General features: G+C 38.4%; 1 protein-coding gene across 2 annotated transcripts in view; it reads left to right on the forward strand.

Moving 5' to 3' along the window:
- LOC139950794 (uncharacterized) overlaps positions 1 to 21,792 on the forward strand; it is an 80,802-nt gene extending 59,010 nt beyond the window's left edge. For both annotated transcript variants that reach the window (XM_071949619.1, XM_071949611.1), the window contains 12 exons: positions 981 to 1,124; positions 4,391 to 4,822; positions 5,500 to 5,652; positions 6,440 to 6,511; positions 6,727 to 6,890; positions 7,704 to 7,840; positions 8,691 to 8,868; positions 9,226 to 9,786; positions 11,692 to 11,829; positions 12,660 to 12,932; positions 13,624 to 13,962; positions 14,704 to 21,792. In XM_071949619.1, the coding sequence (XP_071805720.1) occupies positions 981 to 1,124; positions 4,391 to 4,822; positions 5,500 to 5,652; positions 6,440 to 6,511; positions 6,727 to 6,890; positions 7,704 to 7,840; positions 8,691 to 8,868; positions 9,226 to 9,786; positions 11,692 to 11,829; positions 12,660 to 12,932; positions 13,624 to 13,962; positions 14,704 to 15,023 (2,911 nt within the window). In that variant the 3' untranslated portion in view covers positions 15,024 to 21,792. The remainder of the gene's footprint in view (positions 1 to 980; positions 1,125 to 4,390; positions 4,823 to 5,499; positions 5,653 to 6,439; positions 6,512 to 6,726; positions 6,891 to 7,703; positions 7,841 to 8,690; positions 8,869 to 9,225; positions 9,787 to 11,691; positions 11,830 to 12,659; positions 12,933 to 13,623; positions 13,963 to 14,703) is intronic.
- Positions 21,793 to 21,962: the final 170 nt, after the last annotated feature.

Below are 21,962 nucleotides of genomic sequence, written 5' to 3' on the forward strand. Positions count from 1 at the left end.
AAACTGAATAGTATCTCTCAGCTTTTCAAACTGGAAAGTATTTTTCAGTTCTTCAAATTAGATAGTATTTTTCAGCTGTTCAAACTGGGTTGTATTTGTCATCTGTCCAAACTAGATAGTATTTCTCAGTTTTTCAAACTGGATAGTATTTAACAGTTATTCAAGCTGGATAATATTTTCTAGTTCTTCAAAATAAAAAGTAGTTTTCAGTTCTTCAAACTAGACTTACACTGGATAGTATTGTTCAGTTCTTCAAACTAGATAGTTTGTTTCTGTTCTTATTTCAAATCATCAACTGTTCCCACCCATTAATTCACCGACAATCAGTTGTAAAAGCTGTGATAAGTTAATGTCAATGTTACACGATACACGGCAAAGTTAAAAGGAACCGAATACCGCTTTTATACGACCACCCAAAGCAAGGCAAATAAAGTACTTAAAAATCAGGCAAGCATTAAATAGAATATTGTGGTGAGGTATTTTGCAATTACATGCATGAGAGGCCATGCAGTAACACTTTTGGGTTGTTCCCTGACCGAGAGGGCAGCATTACTCCCTGTCAAATAACACCCTTGTCAAATGTGCCTGTGCCCCACAGCAGACAAAACTATGACAAAATGTTACGTGTGAATATTTGTAAGTCATTGCAGCAACAAAATATTTTTCCTGATTTCAAGATTTTCTCTAACTCTCCTTGAGCCTACCAATTTTCTCGAAATAAATAAAGCAATCACTAAAGAAATAGTCCTAACCTGTTTTTTCTTCTTTTGGTCACGCACAGAGTATGTAAACTTCCTGAATGGTAGCATTTTAGGGGTTCTTGGTCTAGAATAATGGGGAACCCAGGCCAGCAAGTAATTTTGAAAAGAACACCAGTACAAATTATAAGCGAATCTTACACTGAAAGCAAAACTTTTGGTCGTTGACACAATATAACTCGAATAGTTCTAATATTTATCTCTTATTTATCTTGTTCTTAGATTCCTGAACAACAACCGGATAACTTTGCTAGCGCCTAGATCCTTGGAACCATTGAGGATTCTACAAACCCTCGACCTGGAGAAGAATCGGATAGAGGAACTCCCTAAAGAGCTCTTCTTAATGCTGGACAAATTGGTCACGCTGTAAGTTGTACTGTTCTAGTCTTATTGTTCCAGTCTTATTGTCCTAGTGTAACATGTACTTTCAATTTTGTCCCCGTTGTGTTTAAAAATAAAATCAGGTTTTGTATGTACATAAAGTACAATATAATTTAGGTCACAGAAAAGGTTAGATGACTAATTTTGCAGAAATTAGAAGAAAAAAAAAATCAAAGTGGCATTTTGCCAGTACATAAATGACCTGTGTGTGTAGAATGTAAAGTTACAACATGTACTAAACGTTCCTCATGTTTGAAGGGCACCAGCCAAATACGGTGGGGAATTGGTCTCTGCTCCAACTTATTACGAAAGGAAACTTCATGATCAGAGAGAGAGAAAAAAAAACCTTGGTGATTAACCTTAAATTAAGTTAGCTTTAGATCATCTACGTGGGAAAACGTTAACAAATTCAAGGGGATTCTGATGCCTGATTGCAGGGTCTGTTTCTGGTAATCGGAGTGGTGGGTACCAGTCCATGCTTCTTTAATGACTAGTCATCAATCAACTGCTCAACATGGAGTTCTACATGTTGTGTAGGATTGAGGGAAACAAGTTTGTCAAAATTGACCATGTCTCAAAAGCAAGCCAAGCATTATGATCTAAGTGTTTTATTAATGAAATTAATAATCTTACATTCTTAATCTTACAATCTTAAATGATAGGCTACTCAATGCATTCAGCATGCACGAAAACAATTGTCTAAATCTTTTGCTCCGAAAAAAATTGTTGGACGAAATCGCTTCTATACTACATATTTAGGTACAAGATGCATTACTGTTTAACACACTCACTCACAGGCATCACGCAGAAAAGAGTCAGCGTTCCTGAGTTAATGACAACCAGATCTCAGGAGCCAATTGTTGAAACCCAGTAAATGGGGAAGTGAGAAGGCTATACCCAGGAGGGGAAAAGGAGAGTTGCTTGTCAGCCTATGTCACAATGCCCCTACAAGGTCCAATAATGGCTATGACCTCTTCTGCTCCTGCTCACTCAATCAAAAAGTCTTGTTTCTCCTAGCAAACTGATGCACCAAACTTTTTTAGTTTTCCCTTATTTTTTTTACACAAGCTGTAGTACACTGTACGTTTGTCACTTATGCAGTTTTATATTACAAAATTGAGTTATATTTGCATCTTAAATGGCTTTGATAACCATTAAAATAGGCATGCATGTTTGTAAATGATGCTTAGAAGAAAGAATTACGAGTGTTTTTCTTGAACAAATTTATGTTATAATTGAAAACATAAAAGAAACACTTTTTAACATAAATAAGGGGTTGCATATATATAGGCTGTTAATTGTAAATCCCCTTAATACGGTAAAAAGAGTGTCCACATTGTATGTGTAACGTCAACACATCCTCTTTCTGATATTTCATTCTCTGCAATATTTTGTATGTATATTCAGGGTTCAATTTCACAAAGAAAGTTCAAACTTAGAACTAGTCCTGGGAGTTATTAAACACTTAAAAGCTAGTCCTAAGTTAGCAAGAGATGGAAAGAGTTACTGCTCCTAACCCGAGATAAGACTGGTCTTGAACTCTTTGTGAAATCCACCCCTGGAAAACAAAATTCCCCGTTGACCAAACCGGCAAGATTTGTCTTATTCACTAGTTGGACTTTTCCTGCACTGTATCCCAGTGGATGTATAATGAAAGAACTTTTTTATGTAATCTGACCTTTACTTTGGTTTGCCCTTGCACTTCCCTAAAGCATTTAGTAAACAGTAAATCCTGGAGTTCATCAGTGAACTGTTCAAATACTGAAATCAGACAAAATTGAGAATAGAATTTCATGCAGGGGGGGATATTCCATCTCGTAGTTACCTTCCCCTATCGAAAACTCAGCTTCAAATTTACACTTTGAAGTTGTGCAAATACTTCGTCCTACAAAGATGCTGGGAATAGAGTTGACAGGCCTGTAATGTCTATCGGGCCTGGGACCGTGTGGCATGTTTCCATGTACCATGTGTGTAAATGGGCGGACGGAAAGCTGTTTCTTTCAACAAAGCCATGTCCATTACAAATAGGAGCTGGTGCTCCCTGACCCCCCTGAAGCTGACTGGGGTGTAATAGCAAATACAGATGGCGGGGGGGGGGGGGGGGGGGGGGGGTAAACTGGGTGGCTGGTTGTATCGCCCTTGGCTCTCCACATTGAACCTGCTTTACAATTACCCCTCATGCTGCCGAGGTTGGGATTTTTTTTATTTCTTTACACTTTTCTTGGCGTGTTGTTCGACTGGGGACTATATTCAAAATGGTTGAGTTCGGTTTTCCCATGGTTTTCCTGGCTGAATATAATTGTTATTCTGCTTTTTATAGTTAGTGGCCAGAGATCGAACTGAGAAAAGTAAATCTATAAGTTTAGTTTTATTTTAAGTTTTTAGTATTTTAAGGCATACCTGAACATGTACATGTTAGTTTAATTATAGTTGTTCAGGTTCTACAAAGACTTAACAACCCCTGTTGGCACTTTTTGTTCTGAGGTTGGATGAACTTTGATATTTATTGTCGTTTAAGTATTTGGGTCCAAAAGCTGTAACAAAGAACAATTTTTTTCACTGCAGTATTTCTTTTTGACTTGACCATTCAGTATGTCTCCCTGAAAGAAAAAAACATGAGTTGCCATGTTTTATTTATTTTTATTTTTAGATGACGAGATGCCATTATTGAAATTAATGACCCATAATGAGTAATACGCGCAGTAATTACGCTGGTGGTTCCTGGTGTCATTTAGCCTGATAAATTAGTCGCAATTAGTCTTAATGTAAATTGTAATTAGACACTGGTGCAACTCTCATCAAATGGGGATTCAGAAGGTCATTTCTAAATTCTGTTAATGAGGTGGGGGGGGGGGCGGCTGGGAGAAGAGAGGGGAGTTCTGTGGTTTGCATGGGGTTGACAAATTCTATCGTCTGATGCTGGAGACATCCAAGTTATGGCATCAACCTATTGCTTTTGATTTTTGATAGCGGCCAAGTCCAAAGGGCTAACCCTCTTTTGAACCATCATGCAAGTGCTTGAGTTAAATTTTTGTCTTAAATGTGATGAACGTTTTCTTCAATATCACCATACTTGATCAACAAGAACTATTACAATTTGATTTTGTTGAAAGGAAATCTTTTAAATATGCACCTCTGAAAAGACAACCTGATTGGTTCCCAATCATTCCCCCCCTACCCAAGTCTGATTTGTTTTGTTCTTCAACAAAATTTATATTAAGTATGTTTTGATTTTGCTTGATTTTCACCAGGAACCTGAGTCGTAACAAGCTGTCCAACATTAAGAGTCTAAACTTTGAGGGTCTGGCCAATCTGGATGTCCTCAACCTGAGGCGCAACCGCATCTCCACCCTTGAAGACGGAGCCTTCTATGGGCTAGCCACCCTCCAAGACCTCCAGCTAGACGGCAACCGCATCAGCAACGTCAGCAAAGGGTGGCTGTTCGGTCTCGGCGAGATCCGCCAGCTACTGCTGAGCAGGAATCTCATCAATGCCACCGACCCGGAAGGCTGGAAGTTCTGCCAGTCTCTCGAAGGTTTGGACCTCTCCTTCAATCGCATTCAGGTCCTGAAGAGGAACGGCTTTGAACGGTTGCCGGGTCTGCTGGACCTCTTCATCAACCAGAACGTTGTGTCGAACGTTGCCGATGGAGCCTTTAAAGGGTTGCCTGCTCTTAAAGTGCTGTAAGTAGTGTACTCAAAATCACTTGGAACTGTGTTCATTTGACTGACAGGACACCTTGCTATTGTTGTCCAAGCAGGTTGTTTGTCATCTCTCGTCTTCCCTATTTGTCTACCTCTTCTTCTTTCCCCCTTGTCCTTGGTTCCCAACTCCTAAAAACCTGTTTTGTTTGTACAGCGTATTTCCTTTTCTTATTTTCTGGCTACTTGCCCAGCCTATTTGCTTGTTTTACCAATTGCAATACAAACAATGGCTGGTCACAACACCCATTGTAAGACGACTTAACGGATGTCAAGCCTAATGTAAGGCAAGACCTGTTTGACGCAGCATGTATATTTATGTGAAACACCATGCACTCAAAATGCAAACAAAATGGAAATTGAAATATATAAAATGGAGATTAAGAAAATCTCTGCTGGGGTCGAAATGTCAGGCCATTACCCTTTTTATTTTTTGCAAAGAAAATTACTCATGAATCGTCAATAATCATGGATAGCTTCTATTTGTTTAACCCTTTGCAATAACCTGAACTAGCAGCAGCAATAATGGCAATTGAGCGTTTCATACGAACTGGACACTATCAATAACAGTATGAATAATGGTTTGTATTAAAGTGAAAAAGGAAATGTATGCCCATAATCAAGTTCATTTTGGATTCCATTTCTGGTCATATTTTCAGTGAGTTGGGAAACAATCGCATCTCTTGGAGTCTCGAGGACATGCCGGGAGCGTTCGAAGGCCTGACCTCGCTGAAACGTCTCAACCTAGCCAATAACAAGATCCGCTCCATCGCTAAGAAGGCCTTTGAAGGGATCGAGGGAATTGAAGACCTGTAAGTTCTTTCTCTTACCTCATGGATAATGATTTTAAACCCGAGACAAGCAAATCATCGTTTGGTTCATGATGCAACAACAAGCTTGAAATTAAAGTAAACTAATATAGAGGTGAAAAGTAGTTTGAAAACAGCAATACTAAAAAAATATTACATTAAAAGAAGGCGCACCTTGTTAAAGGGTATGGGTACTTTTTGTGGGACAAAAAAACACGATGTCCACGTTAAACTTACACAGTTTGACGATAATGATGGTAGAAAGCTCCCCTGAAAATATTACGTGCTGAGGTGCTGTAGTTTTTGAGAAATGAGTAAAACAGTGTCATGAAAATATTTTTCGGTCTCAACGATCATGAGTAAAAATTTTTTTAGAACGTAATAATGTTTTTTTCATGACATTATTATACTCATTTCTCAAAAGCTACAGCACATCAGCAATTAATATTTTAAGGGAAGCTTTCCAATATCATTACCTTCAATCGGTGAAAGTTTAATGTAAATCTGTGGACATTGTGTTTTGTGTTACAAAAAGTACCCAAATCCTTTAATAAGAAACATAGTTCGCCACTAAATATGTGTATTATTCTGTTTGCTTGATGTCTTCAACACCTCACTACTGCAACAAGTGTAGGTTCCTGTGTATACATGATTAATACAAATAGTTCCCTGTTTGATTTCTTTCTTCAATATCTATTCACCACTTCAACAGGTAGGTGTTCTATTGTACTTTAATCATCACAAATAGTTCTGTTTGATTGATGTCTTCAATATGTTTTTTTTATTACAGGGATCTTCGAGATAATAATATCACTTCCATACAGGTCAACGCTTTCCACAATATGGACCATCTCAGCCAACTGTGAGTACATTTGTAGTCTCTAAGTGATTTGTTCTTGAAAATGCCTAGAGTCGTGGGTTTAATGCATAATATATTTTGATTTATTTTTTTTAGATAATAAATCTTGTGATTGTTAACGTTGAACATAATGGAATCTGTTGCTGAGCGCCATGATCTAGAAGGAATGGCGCTATAGAAATCATGTTATGATTAATATTATTATTATATACCAACAGGTTGATCAACTCCAGTACTCTGTTCTGCGATTGCCAGCTCTCCTGGTTCCCTGGCTGGGTAGACGCGGCCGGTTACCGAGGTACCATCGACGGTACGTGTTCCCACCCTCCGCCGCTCAGAGGGGCCAACCTCTTCAGTGTGGAGCCTACTTCATTCACATGCGGTAAGGCAAATTCTTTGGGGAGATCTGTGGTGACACCAAAGTAAATTGGTGTCATGAGTTTCATCTGTGCAAATTATTCTGGGTTTTACAGTTATTTTTCCCTGATTCAATGATATGCTCTAGATTTGCAAAGGGTGTGGGCTTGAATCCCAACCGAGTAAAATGCCTGTGATTTTTTTTTTCCACAGATGTCGGGGGAAGTACTGAGTTTACAGTGCTAACACACATTAGTGTACATGGCTAAAACCAAAATTAATATTCTTTATCCCGATGCAAATTTCAGTCATTTAATGACATCTTAGTCGTGGGGTCGCAAATAAACACAGCCATTCATTCAAAACAGCAGTCTTGGGCACTCAAAGAACTGTCAGAGGGATCAACTAGTCAGTAGGCAAAACCAAGATAGACACCTCATAGAAAACATTTTGAATACCTTGTTTCAATTGAGCGTATTTCAGCCAAACATACCAAAAATTGAATCCCACTGTTTGAAAAAATCCTGGAAAAGAACCCCGAGTATATTTGAATTTGTTAACAAATTTGTTAAGAAATAAAGTCACAAAAATGATTAAGCCCACCAGATTTCTTGTGTCTATGGTCATTGTATTGGAAGGAATGCCCATAGATTAGAGTCGCAGCGATGGAATAGCAACACTGGTACGTCACCATACCGCACTGTCACCAACTGTTAATATCATATTCACATTATATTTTCATAAATTGGGATTGCCATGCCCAGAGTCTCCCTTAATCCCTCATATCCTGTGCTTATCATTAATGGCTTCCTATTCTTTGTTGCTGCCCTAATCCCAGATGATAACTCTAAGCCACTGATCATCCGGCAACCCCAGACGACTGAGGCACTACAGGGAGACAACGTGTCGCTGGTCTGCATGGCGTCCAGCAGCAGCGAGTCCACCATGGAGTTTACGTGGAAGAAAGATGGCGCGGTAGGTCTTTTAATTGATTGACTGATTGAATTTATTCGGATAACAATACAGCAAGAACATGCCAAAAATATATACACAACAACAGGAGAAAAGACGTTGAAACAAGATAAACCATAATAGAAAACAAGATAGAAATACTGTACAAAGTTATCAATGGATAGCCCCAAAAAAGCCAATAACTTATTCCCATGGCAAAAGAACCAAAAAGAAAAGGGATTACCAAGACCAGACGATACTAGTCGTGACCAAAAGGATGAATCATGGAAAGCAAAGCAAGAGAATACTAAATAAGAAAGTAATAGCAAGATCAGAAGGAACTTGGTTTCTTGGAAATGCTTAGCTGTTTAATTGCCTTGCAAACTCCTTCAAGATTTGTCCCTTGTTGAGACAGGAAGTGCTTGCTTACTGGCTGATTGTTTTATCATTGGTTACGGACAAAGCTCTATTGTTTGCTGTTTTCAATTACTATGGAGTCCCTTTATGTCTGATAAAATGTGTCTGTCCTGTCTATTAAAACACTTGGAGGTGTTTTTTTAAACCACGTCTTCCAAGTAGGATTAAGGATTGATTGGTTAAGATTATAAAAACTTACTGAAAACACATTCAGGCTTAGTATTTGAGTTTAAGTTGCTCAGAGCCTCAGAGGGGCATGATGAGGAAGTTGTCTGTTATATTCAATGATATTATGTAAATCAAAACCATTGTAAAATAAATTCTAAGTTGCAAAACTCTGTAGATATTAAATGAACTTTATAGATATTTAATGTACTGCTTTTTATCAATGATGACATAATTTGACATAATATTGTGGTTTTTTTTTTTTTTTTTTTTTTTTTTTTTGGGTTTGCAGGTTTTGAACAACCCTAATACAGAGGTGTTTGCCAGCCAGGGCGAAGGGAACATCAGACAGTACAAGAGTGTACTGACTCTGCCTAACATTAGGAACGTTGACATGGGAAGATTCCAATGTGTGATTACCAACAAACTGGGCTCGACCATGTCCAAAACAGCTCGCATCACCGTGCATGGTAAGTGCTCGTGTCACTCAATTATTCTTAGAGTTTATGACTGTTACGCTTTTTGTAAACGCTATTATTCCATAACAGTATAATTGTGTAAGTCTAAATCAACATATTCTGTGATAAATCTAATGCATGGATGAGAAATTATAGACTTTTATCTGAATTAAGACCTTTTAAGTCAGCCTGGTGAAGAAAATCATTCATGTATACATGTCCTAAGCTGTGCAAAGTACTCTGATCTGTGTAGGGTGCTATAAAAAATCATGTATCTATGTATAGTAACTGCATTTGTGCACCATAAATTGATAGTGAAACTGTTGTGACATGATTTTGATATTTTTGTTGTCACCTTTCTTTCGGCAGTGTTTCCCTCCTTTATCCTGACCCCAAATGAGAGTGAAGTCCGTGTTGGAGGCACCGCCAAGCTGGAGTGTTCCGCCACGGGTGACCCTGTCCCGGTCATTGCCTGGAAGAAAGATGGCGGGGACGACTTCCCCGCCGCACGGGAACGTCGCTTCCAAGTCATGGACGAGGAATCCGAAATGTTCTACATCTCCAGCGTCAAGGTGACCGACATGGGGATCTACAGCTGCACAGCGACGAATGCCGCCGGGGTGATCAGCGCCAACGCCACCCTAACCGTACTGCAGTCTCCTCGATTCCTGAAAGTCCCCGAAGACATTACTGTCCAATCTGGTGAAGCTGCCGTCATCGAGTGTAAGGTCACGGGGTCGCCGAGACCCAGGATAGCGTGGACCAAGGACAAGGAGGCGTTTGAAGTTGACGATGGTCATTTATTGACGGACAATAATGGATTATTGATCATCAAGAATGTGCGCATGGAAGATGATGGGGTGTATACGTGTGAGGTCTCCAATAAAGTCGGCGTTGAAAAGGGCTCGGCCGTGCTGAGTGTACTCCCAAGTAAGTCAATCAAGATTAATCAGGAGAAAGCCTCTGTTGGCAAGAATCCTTATTTTATCAAAAGTAAAAAGTTTTCATACTAGCTGTTGATTTGAATGTCATGCCCCTCACAGCTCTTGCAAAGTTCCCTCTGCTGTTCTGATTATAGCCTAACGGAAAGAGCCCATTATTCTGAAAGGCATCCCTTTTGGCTTCAGTCGTGTCGTTGCACAAGGCTCTATCTTCTAAAATAGCGTTAAGATGAGTTGCAAATCTATAAAAAAATTACAAACCGTAGTAGCTCACTTAAATCAGGAATTTGCGCCAAGATATGGTTTTACAGGGAGTGTTTTGCTCGCAAGATGCAACTTTGTTGCAGAATCAAGTTGCGACCTTGTTGCACTGACCTGACAAATTAATTTCCAACCTGAGTCACTGATATGATTCAGGTATGGTTAATATATATTCCTATTTTGTGCTATTTCTTAAGCACACAGGTTTGTTTTGTCTAGCTTGTAAAAATATTGCTTAGCAAAAGCAGATTTATACCAGCTAATCAGTGTTCTAGCCAGGCATACAATACAGGCATGTGAGACTTCCTCTTTTCGGCTGATTTCCTCTTTTTGTTTCACTTTCTGTGTACAAAAGTATAGAAACAGTATCTTTTCCTTTTGTTCTTGTCAAGTTTTCTCTTTTCCTCTTTTTTTGTGGAAAGTTACTCACATGCCTGACAGTAGCATGTCTGGCCAAAACTCTATCCAAAATTTGTTTACTTATTTTTTTTTCTGCCGCTAGCTATCAGTACGCTTTCTATAACCATGAACGTATTTTCATTGTTTAACTTGGGATAAAAACTTCAGATAAATGGCTCAGGCCAGCAAGAAAGTTTTACACATTATAATCTATATGTCTTAATGCAGTGTTATGGAACCACTTTTTTTAGTTTATCAAAAGGGTTGCTGTTAGGTTTAACCGATGTGTTTGCATTTGTGTTATATATATATATTTTATGTGCTGTAGTTCATCACTCAATTAATGATCATCACAAGTAAAGTGCTTTCTTTGCTGTTTTATATGCTGGAAATAAAATAAAGAAATAGGCTAAAAATTAATGAAACTATTATTGATTTATTTTCCACAAAACCGTAAATCCTCTAGCTGAACATATAAAAACAGTTGTGGTCCTTGCTATGGTTCAATGGTCTGCGATCCAATTCTCAAAGATTTGTGACTCAGATAAGAAAATAGTTGTTAAAATAGTTGTTAAAATGAAATGAAGGTGGCCCAGTTTCAATTCTGAAGTCGCAACTAATCGGAGCTCACTCATCGCCCATGCGTACTTGGGACTGAGTGGTGTAACCTTTTCACGACAGAAACTTAAGGTTTACAACTTCACAGATGCCTACCGCTTGCAGAGTATGGCAGAAGTATAAACAAAATCTGCGGTCTAGGTATGTTAGTAAACTGCAGTTTATAAAACATACAGAAGGCCTACATTACAAATACAAATGCTAAGAAAACCATTAATTACCATGATTAGTCAGTTTAAAATAAGCAAAGAAATTGAAATTACATTGATTGCAAATAATTGTGTAAATTAAGACTTAATATTGCTTAATTTATTTCTTCAACATCAATTTATAACAAAAAATTAAAAATCATGATTAAGTTAGGCCTATTGTAAAAGCAAAATATAAATATCAGCTTCTGAAATCGAATGGACAACAAACACTGAACACTTGCCACTAATCACTATGCCATATGACTTGTATTGCTTGTAAATGGTCCCTCACTGATTTTTCATCCAGCAAATCAGGGATTGTCTCAGTTTCTAAGCATTTCTCACATAATTTTATTCAGACCATAACTTTTTTTTAAGATTTATTTGTGTAAAGTATAAAAACATCCGTCTTCATTTTCTTGCAGAAATGAAATATTCCAGTACGACCACTGGGATTATTATCATCTTGATTGTGTGCTGCATAGTTGGTACATCACTGGTGTGGGTGCTGATTATCTATCATACAAGGAAACAGCGGAGACACTACACAACAGCGCATGCAGGTATGGCTTTCCTTTACATAGAAGTAGGATAACATGTTGTGGGCAGAGCTTCAAACTCTCCCTGACTCTCCAGAAAATTGACCCAAAATAAACCACTCTTTCCATGGTCTTTTGTACAGGGCCCAATTTCATAGAGCTGCTTAGCACACAAATTTGCTAAGCATGAAATTTCTTTCTTGATAAAAACAGGGTTACCAACCAAATTTCCGTTTGTTACACATTGCTTGTTACTGGTATTCAGCTGTCGTTTGCATATCCTGAAAATCACGTGAAAATTTTGTTGGTAATCCTGTTTTTATCAAGGCAAAAATTTCATGCTAAGCAAATTTATGTGCTTAGCAGCTCTATGAAATTGGGCCCTGATGCGACAATCATTCTGATTATGGAAACTGTTTCCATGTTATGCTGAATGTAATTTTAAATACATGTACATGTATCTCCTTGGTTGCCTTACAAAATCTGCAGCAAATCCGCGAAGCTCTGTGTTAGTTTCAACATATTTAGTTCTTACCTCCTGATGTTCAACAACTATAGTATCTCTTATAGAGGAGTGCTTGGGTCGGAGATTGTGCCTGCCAGTACAAAATTGGTTGGTGTTGATTTGGGGTCGCCATAACATTACAACCTCTTTCTCACCATGTTTGTACCCAGCCCATGTCTGTTCATATTTCCATTGGTAAATTTTCCACCAGTCTAACCACCTTGGTTTCCTCCCATAAGGGTTTATGATCCATGCAAACAAACAAATAAACCACTTGAAGAATCTGCATTCAAACCATTAGTAACTTCTTAACAATTGCTGAACGAATGTTTCGCTTATTCAACTACAGGTGATCCAGCACTGCCGCCAGAGATCCCAAGCTCCGCCTTCAACGGCTCCTCAGACGGCACCATCCACCAGGAGACAAGTAGCGGAATATCTAGCGCCGCAACGGACAAGTTCCCTCCTGACAACCCCAGCGACTGTGATTCGTTGGACGGTGGACCCATGATACATCATAGTCTCAAGTACAGACACCGTTTACATCCGCCGATGTATCCCGGTGACTCCAGCGACGCGATGGACATCGCCATCGCTGGAGGAGACGTTGAAGATGACAAAGGTAATTGTGGATAATAATTGGTTCTTATAAAGCGACAATAACCTAGTAGCTAGATTAAGACACGATAACATTATTTTCCCTGTTCATCAGGCATATTTTAGACCATTCCTCTAACTTTCCAAAATATCCAGGGGAGCATATAACCCCAAGCTGCTGAAATTATCTCATAAGGGTTAATACAACACCCTACCTCTCGAGTTCCCATGTATACACCTGGGTTAAGCAAAGCAACTACATGTATGTTTAAGTTGCTTGAGGACACATGTGCCATAACTGGATTCGAACCCACACTCTGATGAGTGAACTATCTGAACTTGAGTCTGATGAAGTAGACCACTCAGGCCATGACACACCACAGTACCATGTATAACCACACCTTAATTGTATGGAAAGGTTTGCGGTAACACCATGTAATGACTATCTCTAATGAGTTGGGATGGTTCTGAAAAGAACCGTTGGTTTCACCTCCAGCTTTCTCCAGAAGAAGATCAGAGCATACCGTTTAAACCAACGGTTCTTTTCAGAGCCACCCCAACTCATTAGAGATAGTCATTACATGGTGTTACCACAAACCTTTCCGTATCCTATTTCCACCATGCAAAGTTTCAAATCCTACACACCTTAATTGGCAGACCCATCTTTACGGAACTATTTTAACCCAGTTCTCTCCATACTTTTGACACACCTGTAGGTGATAGCGTGCTGGACACACCGCAGCATGTCCACTACGATAAAGACCTGGACACAGACCCAGAAAGCTGCCCCGATCACAACGAATGTCCCCTGGAGTACCCGGGCCACGAGTCCTCGGAAAACACCTTCAACAGACATCCGTACCCAAGGCACCCAGAGGCCGGGGACCACGTCGTTGGAATGTCTCCAGATTTCGTCGACAGTACGTTATCGAGGCTGTTCCACCCTTCGGTGCCGCCGGGGTCTACGGATCAGGACGGCCGGTGCACGGCTGATAAGTTTAATAGAAGCACCTCTCTTGGTCGCCATTCACAGGGATGTGTGCATTGTCCAAAAGGTAAAATAGAAATAATAAGTTATTCAGAAATAACAAAAGAAGTTTGCATTAAAGGGTATTTTTCAATTGTGTTTATACAGCTGATGCAGTCACACAAATTGTATTTATTTTATTTTTTGTTCTATGCAGTTTATGGCTTTAGTGTGTTTGTTAGTTACACAATTATTTTAACTATTTGACAATTGTATGTTCATCTATTTTCATGTTTTATGTATATCTGTGTATTACCTTTTTGCAATTTAATGTCATCTTAATCTGTCTTTTTTACTGTTCTTTTATCTTTGTAAACTTGACTTGTTTAGCTTCAGACTATAGTCCAGTTTTAATCCATTAAGTGTGTATTACTGTTCGGTCAATGGTTCTTCCTTTATTCTTCCTTAACGTTTGTATTATTTTTAGTAGTAATGTTAAATAGGGTTTATAGACATTTCTGTTTGTGTTTACAATTCCTGTATTTTTATTTGCACGTTAATTGGCTTCTTGGTTTACATCTTTAATCTGTAAAGCACCTTTAGGGTGATTTTTCCTAGTGATTTTGGTGCCATATAAATATTGTTAAAAAATATTATTATACTATTTTCTGGCCAAACTTCAGGTTGATGCTATGGTTGCATGGGGGAAAAAATCAAGAAGATTCAAGTTGGAAAGAAGTTAAGATAAATTAACTATCATTCAGACTCGAGTCTTAAAATGAATTAACTAAAATTGTTGTTTTTTTCTCTCTGTTTTTGTTTTCATCAGATCAATCTGCATATAACAGACATCTTCACCCACACACAATACCGAGAAGTCATCGGACTGGTACCCCTCAGCAGACGGCACCCGTCAACCTCCATGAAAACCCCACCCCTACCACAGAGACCTCAAAGGTCCCCCACACCCACTGTCGCAATAACACGCCCGGCAAGAAATCAAACGGCGGGGTGTGTCACGACACGACGTCCGCACCAAGCACCCACCTCTCCCCAACCCACAAGACGAAATCGTTGTCATACCACAAAGCGCCCTCATTGAAGGCACGCCGGGCGCAAAGTAGAATATCACCGCCAAGCAATGTGTAGATATGGTTTTATTTAATCTTATTGTTTATTCTCAAAAGCTGTGTATTACTAAATGTTATGAAATCTGGCAGATTTATTCTACAACTCCTTTTTTTAGCTTTGTATTAAAAAATGGCAAGACTTTTTTTTTTCCGATCCCATAATGTATCACATTTTATAGATGTTATTTGGGAAGTTGGTCATTTGTAAACGTGGTGATGTAACGTTTTTCGGGCATCGATTTCATGAAGCTAATAAGCACACTAAACTTAAGTGGAGTACCAGCTTCGCAATGCGCATGGCTTTCGAGCGGTGTCCTGCCACTATACATCTGGCGGATAAAGTGCCTAACATGTGCTGCTTATGAGCATTATGATAACGGGCCCAGGGGGTGAATATGATGACTGGGTTCACGCTGGTGCTGTTCTCGTATCCATGGATGTTCTTGTACTGTTCAAAAGATAAAGCATTAGTTGTTTCTCATTAAGAAACACACACACACAAATGAGCAAAACTCAACTGTTTGTAAGGCTTTCTTGTTACTGTTAGTAGACTATTTTCATATATATTTAAAAAATGGCTGAATATTAAAATAATAATAAAACGTTTCAAAGTATGGTCAACAAAGCTGCGTTGATACAGTGTGGTTCTGTATCGGTCGCCTGTGGTATGTCTAATAGGTGCTGTAATGATGTGATGCATTATGGGATTGATCTCAATGTTTAAACAAAAAATACAAAGGAAAGTCACCTTTGGCCCAATTTTATAAAGCTATCAAGTTAGCAGAAGATAAGCAGGGCACCGGTTGCATCAATGTAAACCTAATTGCTTTTTGGCAGGTAAAATATTTGTCTGCTTTATGGAATCGGAACAATGCTTATTTGTCGCTGTTTGGGCTAATGGCATGGCTATGTTCTCTTACTCCATTTTACATACAATGCAACTTTTTTGCTGAAATTGAAGACAACGTAACTTCAAAGCTGTACACCCCTTGCGCCGACCTACAAAACTTTTATTGCTGAACAGTTTTCAAACTACATGTATACTGTTTTTAAGGCGTAAAAATGCGGATGAACCCCATTTTGAATCATTAGAGAAGAAAAAGAAAAGAAAAAAAGCAAAGAAGTTGTATTGAGAATGTGTTGTAAAACTTGTTGCAAATCTGCCAGTAGGCAAGTTTGCCATCTAAGCTCGCTGCCCATCTAAATGTTAAATATTAATTAAATATGTTTTGTATGTACAGAAAGTTTGTAAATAATATATTATTACTTTTAAAAGAAAAGGCATGCTTTTTCATCCCACCCTTTATATATATATACAAATATATATATAAAATGTTGATGTTCTTAATAATAATGTACTAAGAGTTTTGTCAATTAAGTGTTAATTAATTTTGTTTTGATTTTTTTTTTTTTTTTTTTGATTTTTTATGGTAGTACGAAAATTATGATTGAAAAGATTGTAGGTAGCTTAATGAGTAATGTTTCCTACATGACAATACCTCCGTTGCTAGTTTTACTAACGTGTTACGTGTTTGAATGTAAGTTGGTCTGATTGATAAATTTAATATGAAGGGTTTTGGTTGTCCCTGTGATGTCAACGTCGTGCCTCAAAAGTAAAGAAACACCCGTGACAATCTTGAATATGGTATGTACGCTGCTATCCCTCTAAATGTTTACGGCAATTTTTTTCTGGAAGTAGTACTGGGCCCAATTTCATTGCTCTGCTTACCGCAATCAAAGAACCGGCGCTTACGGATAAAGGGGAATTTTGTTTTGTGCATAGTGCGCAAATTACAGGCATTCTACCCTTGTACCGCTAGCACAATGTTTGGCAATGCAAAGTAAGTGGAGAACAATGAACGCAAGCATAGAATTTGGCGGTAAGCAGGGCCATGAAATGATCGCAAGTACAGAATTCGGCGGTAAGCAGCGTCATGAAATTGGGCCCAGGTTCAAATTGTAAGCTTCTTATTTGCGGACTGTATGGGTATCAATTGAAGAAGCCACTCGTTATGTGTGATTGTATCAAGTTAGTATTGCGCAAGCTCAGATCCTGAGGTGCTGACACGTTGTTTGAAAATTAAATCAATGAAGGTCAAAGTTCGGTGAAGAACGTATAACATATGCTGAGTTTAGTTTCTGTTCAAATGATGGACTTGGTTCAAAGTATGGACGTTTGATAGATACGTTTTATATCAGTGTTTGGTTTGGCCTACATCGATGCAGTAAGATTGAGTTGGTTGGGATTCGAATCAAATAATATCATAAAAACCAAAGAGATATGATTTGTTTGACAATAGAGGTAGCGGACCACTTCTCTGCTTCAAGAAACTTTTTAATGGGTCAAATTTAATATGTACCTCTGAACATTGTCTGTTGTTGATGTTTTTCTGTTGTTGTTGTTGTGTTCACAAAAAAACATGATTCCTCATGTTGATTTTTGTGACATTTTTATCTTTTATCTTCCAGTCATTTCAATTTTTACATTCATGTGCTAAACAATAATTAACACAAACTTTGTGGAGCTTTACAAACAGAGTTGAATGTACATTTGTACTTGAATAGTCTGTGTGCCAAAAACCGTTTTGATACCAACTGCAAGAGCGTCAAACTTTTTATAGCTTTCTTTTTTGGTATTAAAGTAATATTCACAGAAGCCCAACTGTTTTACATGGATGGGATTTGTTGCTGCTGCTGCTGTATATATATAATGCACTCATGGTCAAACTATTAATTTGTCAAAATTGTGAATCTTTTTATATCCACAAGGCAAGTTTGTGTCATGATAATATATAGGCTGTGGGCTAATTTCATAAAGCTGTTAATTTAGCACAGATACTTGCCTTAAGCACATACAAATCTAGTTGAAATGGGTTACCAGCCTTAACACAGTGGAATATACACTGCCTGTGGCTGGTTCCCTGTAAGATTCTGCTAAGCTGGGAAATTTAAGTAGTATTTTCAGCTGAACAACTTGATGAAGTTTGGCCCAGGCAGCAGGCTCTTTTATCACACTGTAGCCAGTGGAGTCAGGTTCCAAGTGTGCAGTAATGGCTGCAGCACTAGTATGCATAAAGGGACCTGACTTTTGAGGATTCCATTCTCGGATCTGGTGATGAGAACTTATGTGGAAGAAATCAAGATGGCTGTACTGTTGTGTGCATTGGTTTACAAAGGTTTTGGGCTATTTCCAAAACTAAGCCTAGGCTCTGGCTCCAAGTTCCGTTTGATGTTGGCAACACTGTACAAAATGAAATTGGGCTTTGGGTACCACTGTACACTTCCAGACTTGGTAGATCTTTAAATGGCAAGAATTTTACAGACAAAATATTTGTGAAAGTTTAAGTGAAAATCTTTCCAAAAATAAACTTCAAAACTCAAAATATTGTAAAAGTTGAAGTGAAATTTGTTCAAGAAATAACCTTTTTTAAAGGAACACTCTAAAGATGAGAAATAATAATTCCAAATCCGGAAACAACAGTAATCTCTCCTGAGTTCTGTGTCCAGTTTAAAAGAGCAGTAAAGAGCCTGGGGTGGATTTCACAAAGAGTTAGGACTAGTCTTATCTCAAGTTAGGACCAGTTACTCGTCCTAACTTAGGACTATCCATGCAAATTGTATATCTCCCAGGACTAGTCATAAGTTAGGACTAGTCCTAACTCTTTGTGAAATCGACCCCTGGACTGATAACATGCGGGAACAGCATGGTATTGTATATTGTCACTGACTGGTAGCCACTTATTTCTTCTCATAATGTTTCTTGTATTAAGCTTTGCTTATGTAAAAGGCCCTAAATAATTTGAGCTGCTTGAGGGCCCTAAGTTAATTGAGCTGCTAAAGCTGCCTTATTTTCTGTTCAGCATAACTAAACACGAACAGCAGATGATACATGCAGAAAAGGTACTTTTGATGGTAACTTTTTTTGTGGTGTGCAAAAATTGTTCTGTGCTAGGCCACTATTTGTGCTTAAGCAGCTCTTTTTAAAGTGGGCCCCGGTTTTGAAGCAGTGCTGGAGTAACACTTTGCTGTGTTAGAGACGAATGCTTGTATGGCTCCTCAGTGGCTGATGTTGTGATCTCTCTGTACTATTGATGTCATGTACAGCTAGTGGTGCATCTTATTGATGTTGTTTCAATCATTTTTAAAGTAATTACGTATCCGTCAATCCACCACCATTAATTTCCCACCATTTGATTTAAGAAGGAGGATTGTATCTGTGGTTATTTGTTTGACCAAGATTTCAAGAATACGGACTTGGAAGGTATTACAAGCAGTGGGCAAGATCAGAGCCTGATTTCATGGTTCTGTTTACAATAGACAAACGTATTTCACAGGTTAGCATGGAGTTTTTGCTTTTACATTCTTAACTTACACAGCTAGCACAGAGATTTAGCGCTTGCTCCAAAGCGATAACTGGTGATCACAAGCCATTAAATCTGTCCCCTATAGTTTTGTGACACTGAAATTGGTTCATAGATATTGCCTCGCCATGGCAGTGCTGCTTGTAACATAAAATATGCCACAAGTTAAACCGTTTCTTAAACATCAATCAATGCAACAACCAGAGAAGGTATTAACAATTAAAAACAAAGTGTCAAGTAGCTCTTTCGATGAAGGTGAATTTTGTTCACATCTCTGTCTGCAATGTATTATTATTTTTCAAGAGATAACAAATCTTGCGAATGGTTCAGCATATCGATAGTCAGTATAAGACATAAATTTTGATATTTCTTCTCCCTCCTTCCACCCAACCCTTTTTCCATAGACCTTATGCGCGCATTAGGTGTGGAATGAAGTGCATGCTGGTCTAGCTAGCGATCAAGTTTGATAGACCAGCATGCATGGCACCTGGTAGTTTGCGAAAAGGTCTTTGGATCCTTGAATAATGGGAGTTTTGGCTTTATCCAGAAGGCAGCGACAGTAATTGACTTAATTGCCGTTGGTGAAGATATGGGCGCATCCTCACATTTTTTATGGTCCACCAGGGACCAGTCATCAGTCCAAGTCAGTTCTGTGCTCGGTGATGACTTTGTCAAGAAACCTGTCAAGTGTTTCCTGTTTGTGACTCCTCTAATTTTATTGGAGGGAGCGAGATTGGGGGTGGGAAATCTCGATTGAACTGGGCAAGAATTAGTTGTGAGTGTCGAATTAAGTTATTGGTTCCTGGCGACCTTCACTGATTTCATGGTCACATTGCACTGACTGAGAGAGAAACTCTGGTGTTCAGATTTGTATTTGTTTGGCTAGTTTTTTTCTCCATTTGGGTTTGTCAAAAAGGCTCCATGTTACACTTGCGCAAACAGATCACAACTGTTTGTGATCCTTAATATGTTGATGCTCTTGTTGTCCCCCATATTTAAATGGCCAACCAACACTTCCGAAATGTTCGCCAGCTTGTTCCAACTCAAAATTGTTGGCAAACCTTGACACACAAGTGGAACACGCCCCAAGTTTACAGAAGCTTATCTTTATCATGCAACTAAGTCTTGTGGAATGTCTATGTGTGCATATTCCACAAATGAATCAAGTGCTGTTCAGTTACTTAGATACTTGTTTGGGATTTAGAACCCTCAACTTTGTGATCAAAGCCAAGCAGTCTGACCAAAGTATCGGTATTGAACTTCCCATTGATTTTTTCCACAGTGCAGACATCTTTGTTTTATCTCATTCTAATCCATGCAATAACCATCTCGAGGCTGGATGGGAAAGTAGTCTGATCCCTCGTTTGTAAAAGGAGATACAGTATCCATGAACAGGATCGCAGACAGGGAACATGGCAGTGGCATAATGAAACTGGACCTTTTTTCTTCAGTATTTTTGGTGTATTTTTACAGCTTTTAATGTGCAAAGACAAACATAACTTCACTCCAAACAAGGAGGTAGAAATGTTCCAACAAACCATAATGTTAAGTCAACACAAACAATGTCATTTATTTCTTGTGTGCTCTCTAAAAAGACAAAAATGTTTTGTGTGACTGGATGATAAAGATTTTTTTTAACAACGGTACAACAGGGTGTAAACTTTAAAAACTGAGGTCCGATTTTGCCTCGGGAAAAAGAAGAAAAAAAGTATGAAACAATTTAAATGTTAAATTACAAGTACAAACTTTTATTGACAACTATTATTTCCCTACTTTTCTGAAATAACAGACTTTTCTTTTCTACATTTCTATAAAATAAAAAAAAGAACACTGGATAGTTATTACATCTTTGGTTATTTCTTTAAAGAAAAGATCTAGCCCTCAAGAGATCCGAGAAAATCCTCGAGAATTTGTAAAACACTGGCAGCAGTACCTTTACCTTCAGTGTCACTGTTAAAAAAAGAAATAGTTATGGTAAAGTCTGCTCCCATCCCCACCCTCAAATGACTACCCTTCCTCCTTACCCTATCTCCAAGGCTAACTTCAGCCCTCGTTAGAAATATTTACCAACAAAAAACCAAAGATAACTAATCGTAACTTATTTATCCGAATACTAAAAGGCATTGGTAAGAAGTTAAATAAAAAGAAAACTCTAATTTTTATGATAGCTATATTTATGTACAATTATGAACAATGGAGGTACGCCCACTTTATAGGTACATGATTGTAAAAACCACCCTGATTTGTGTTTATTTGATTTTTAAAGACATGTATCCGTTTAAAATACATGTTCCACCGCGGTGTACTGCAATCTTCTAAAGACTGCATTTTGTTTGTTGTAGGAGTGGAGTTTTCCGTTACAAACATTGTACAGTAATGTAAAAATATTTGAGAAGAAGGCTTAGTAAAATGCTAAATCAAAGTGAACCCCGTGTCTTGAGTGTTTTATTCTATTTTGTGCATGATCTACTCTCGACTACAACACAATGGTCGCGCTCATACCATAGATGTATGCTGGTAGTATCGTGGTTGAGCAGACTCGCGCACCGGACTCTTGTCCACAAATAGTTGGTGTCGGACTGTGGGTTCCCTTGCCA

The sequence above is a fragment of the Asterias amurensis genome, chromosome 2 (genome assembly GCF_032118995.1).
Source record: "Asterias amurensis chromosome 2, ASM3211899v1".
Lineage (NCBI taxonomy): Eukaryota > Metazoa > Echinodermata > Asteroidea > Forcipulatida > Asteriidae > Asterias > Asterias amurensis.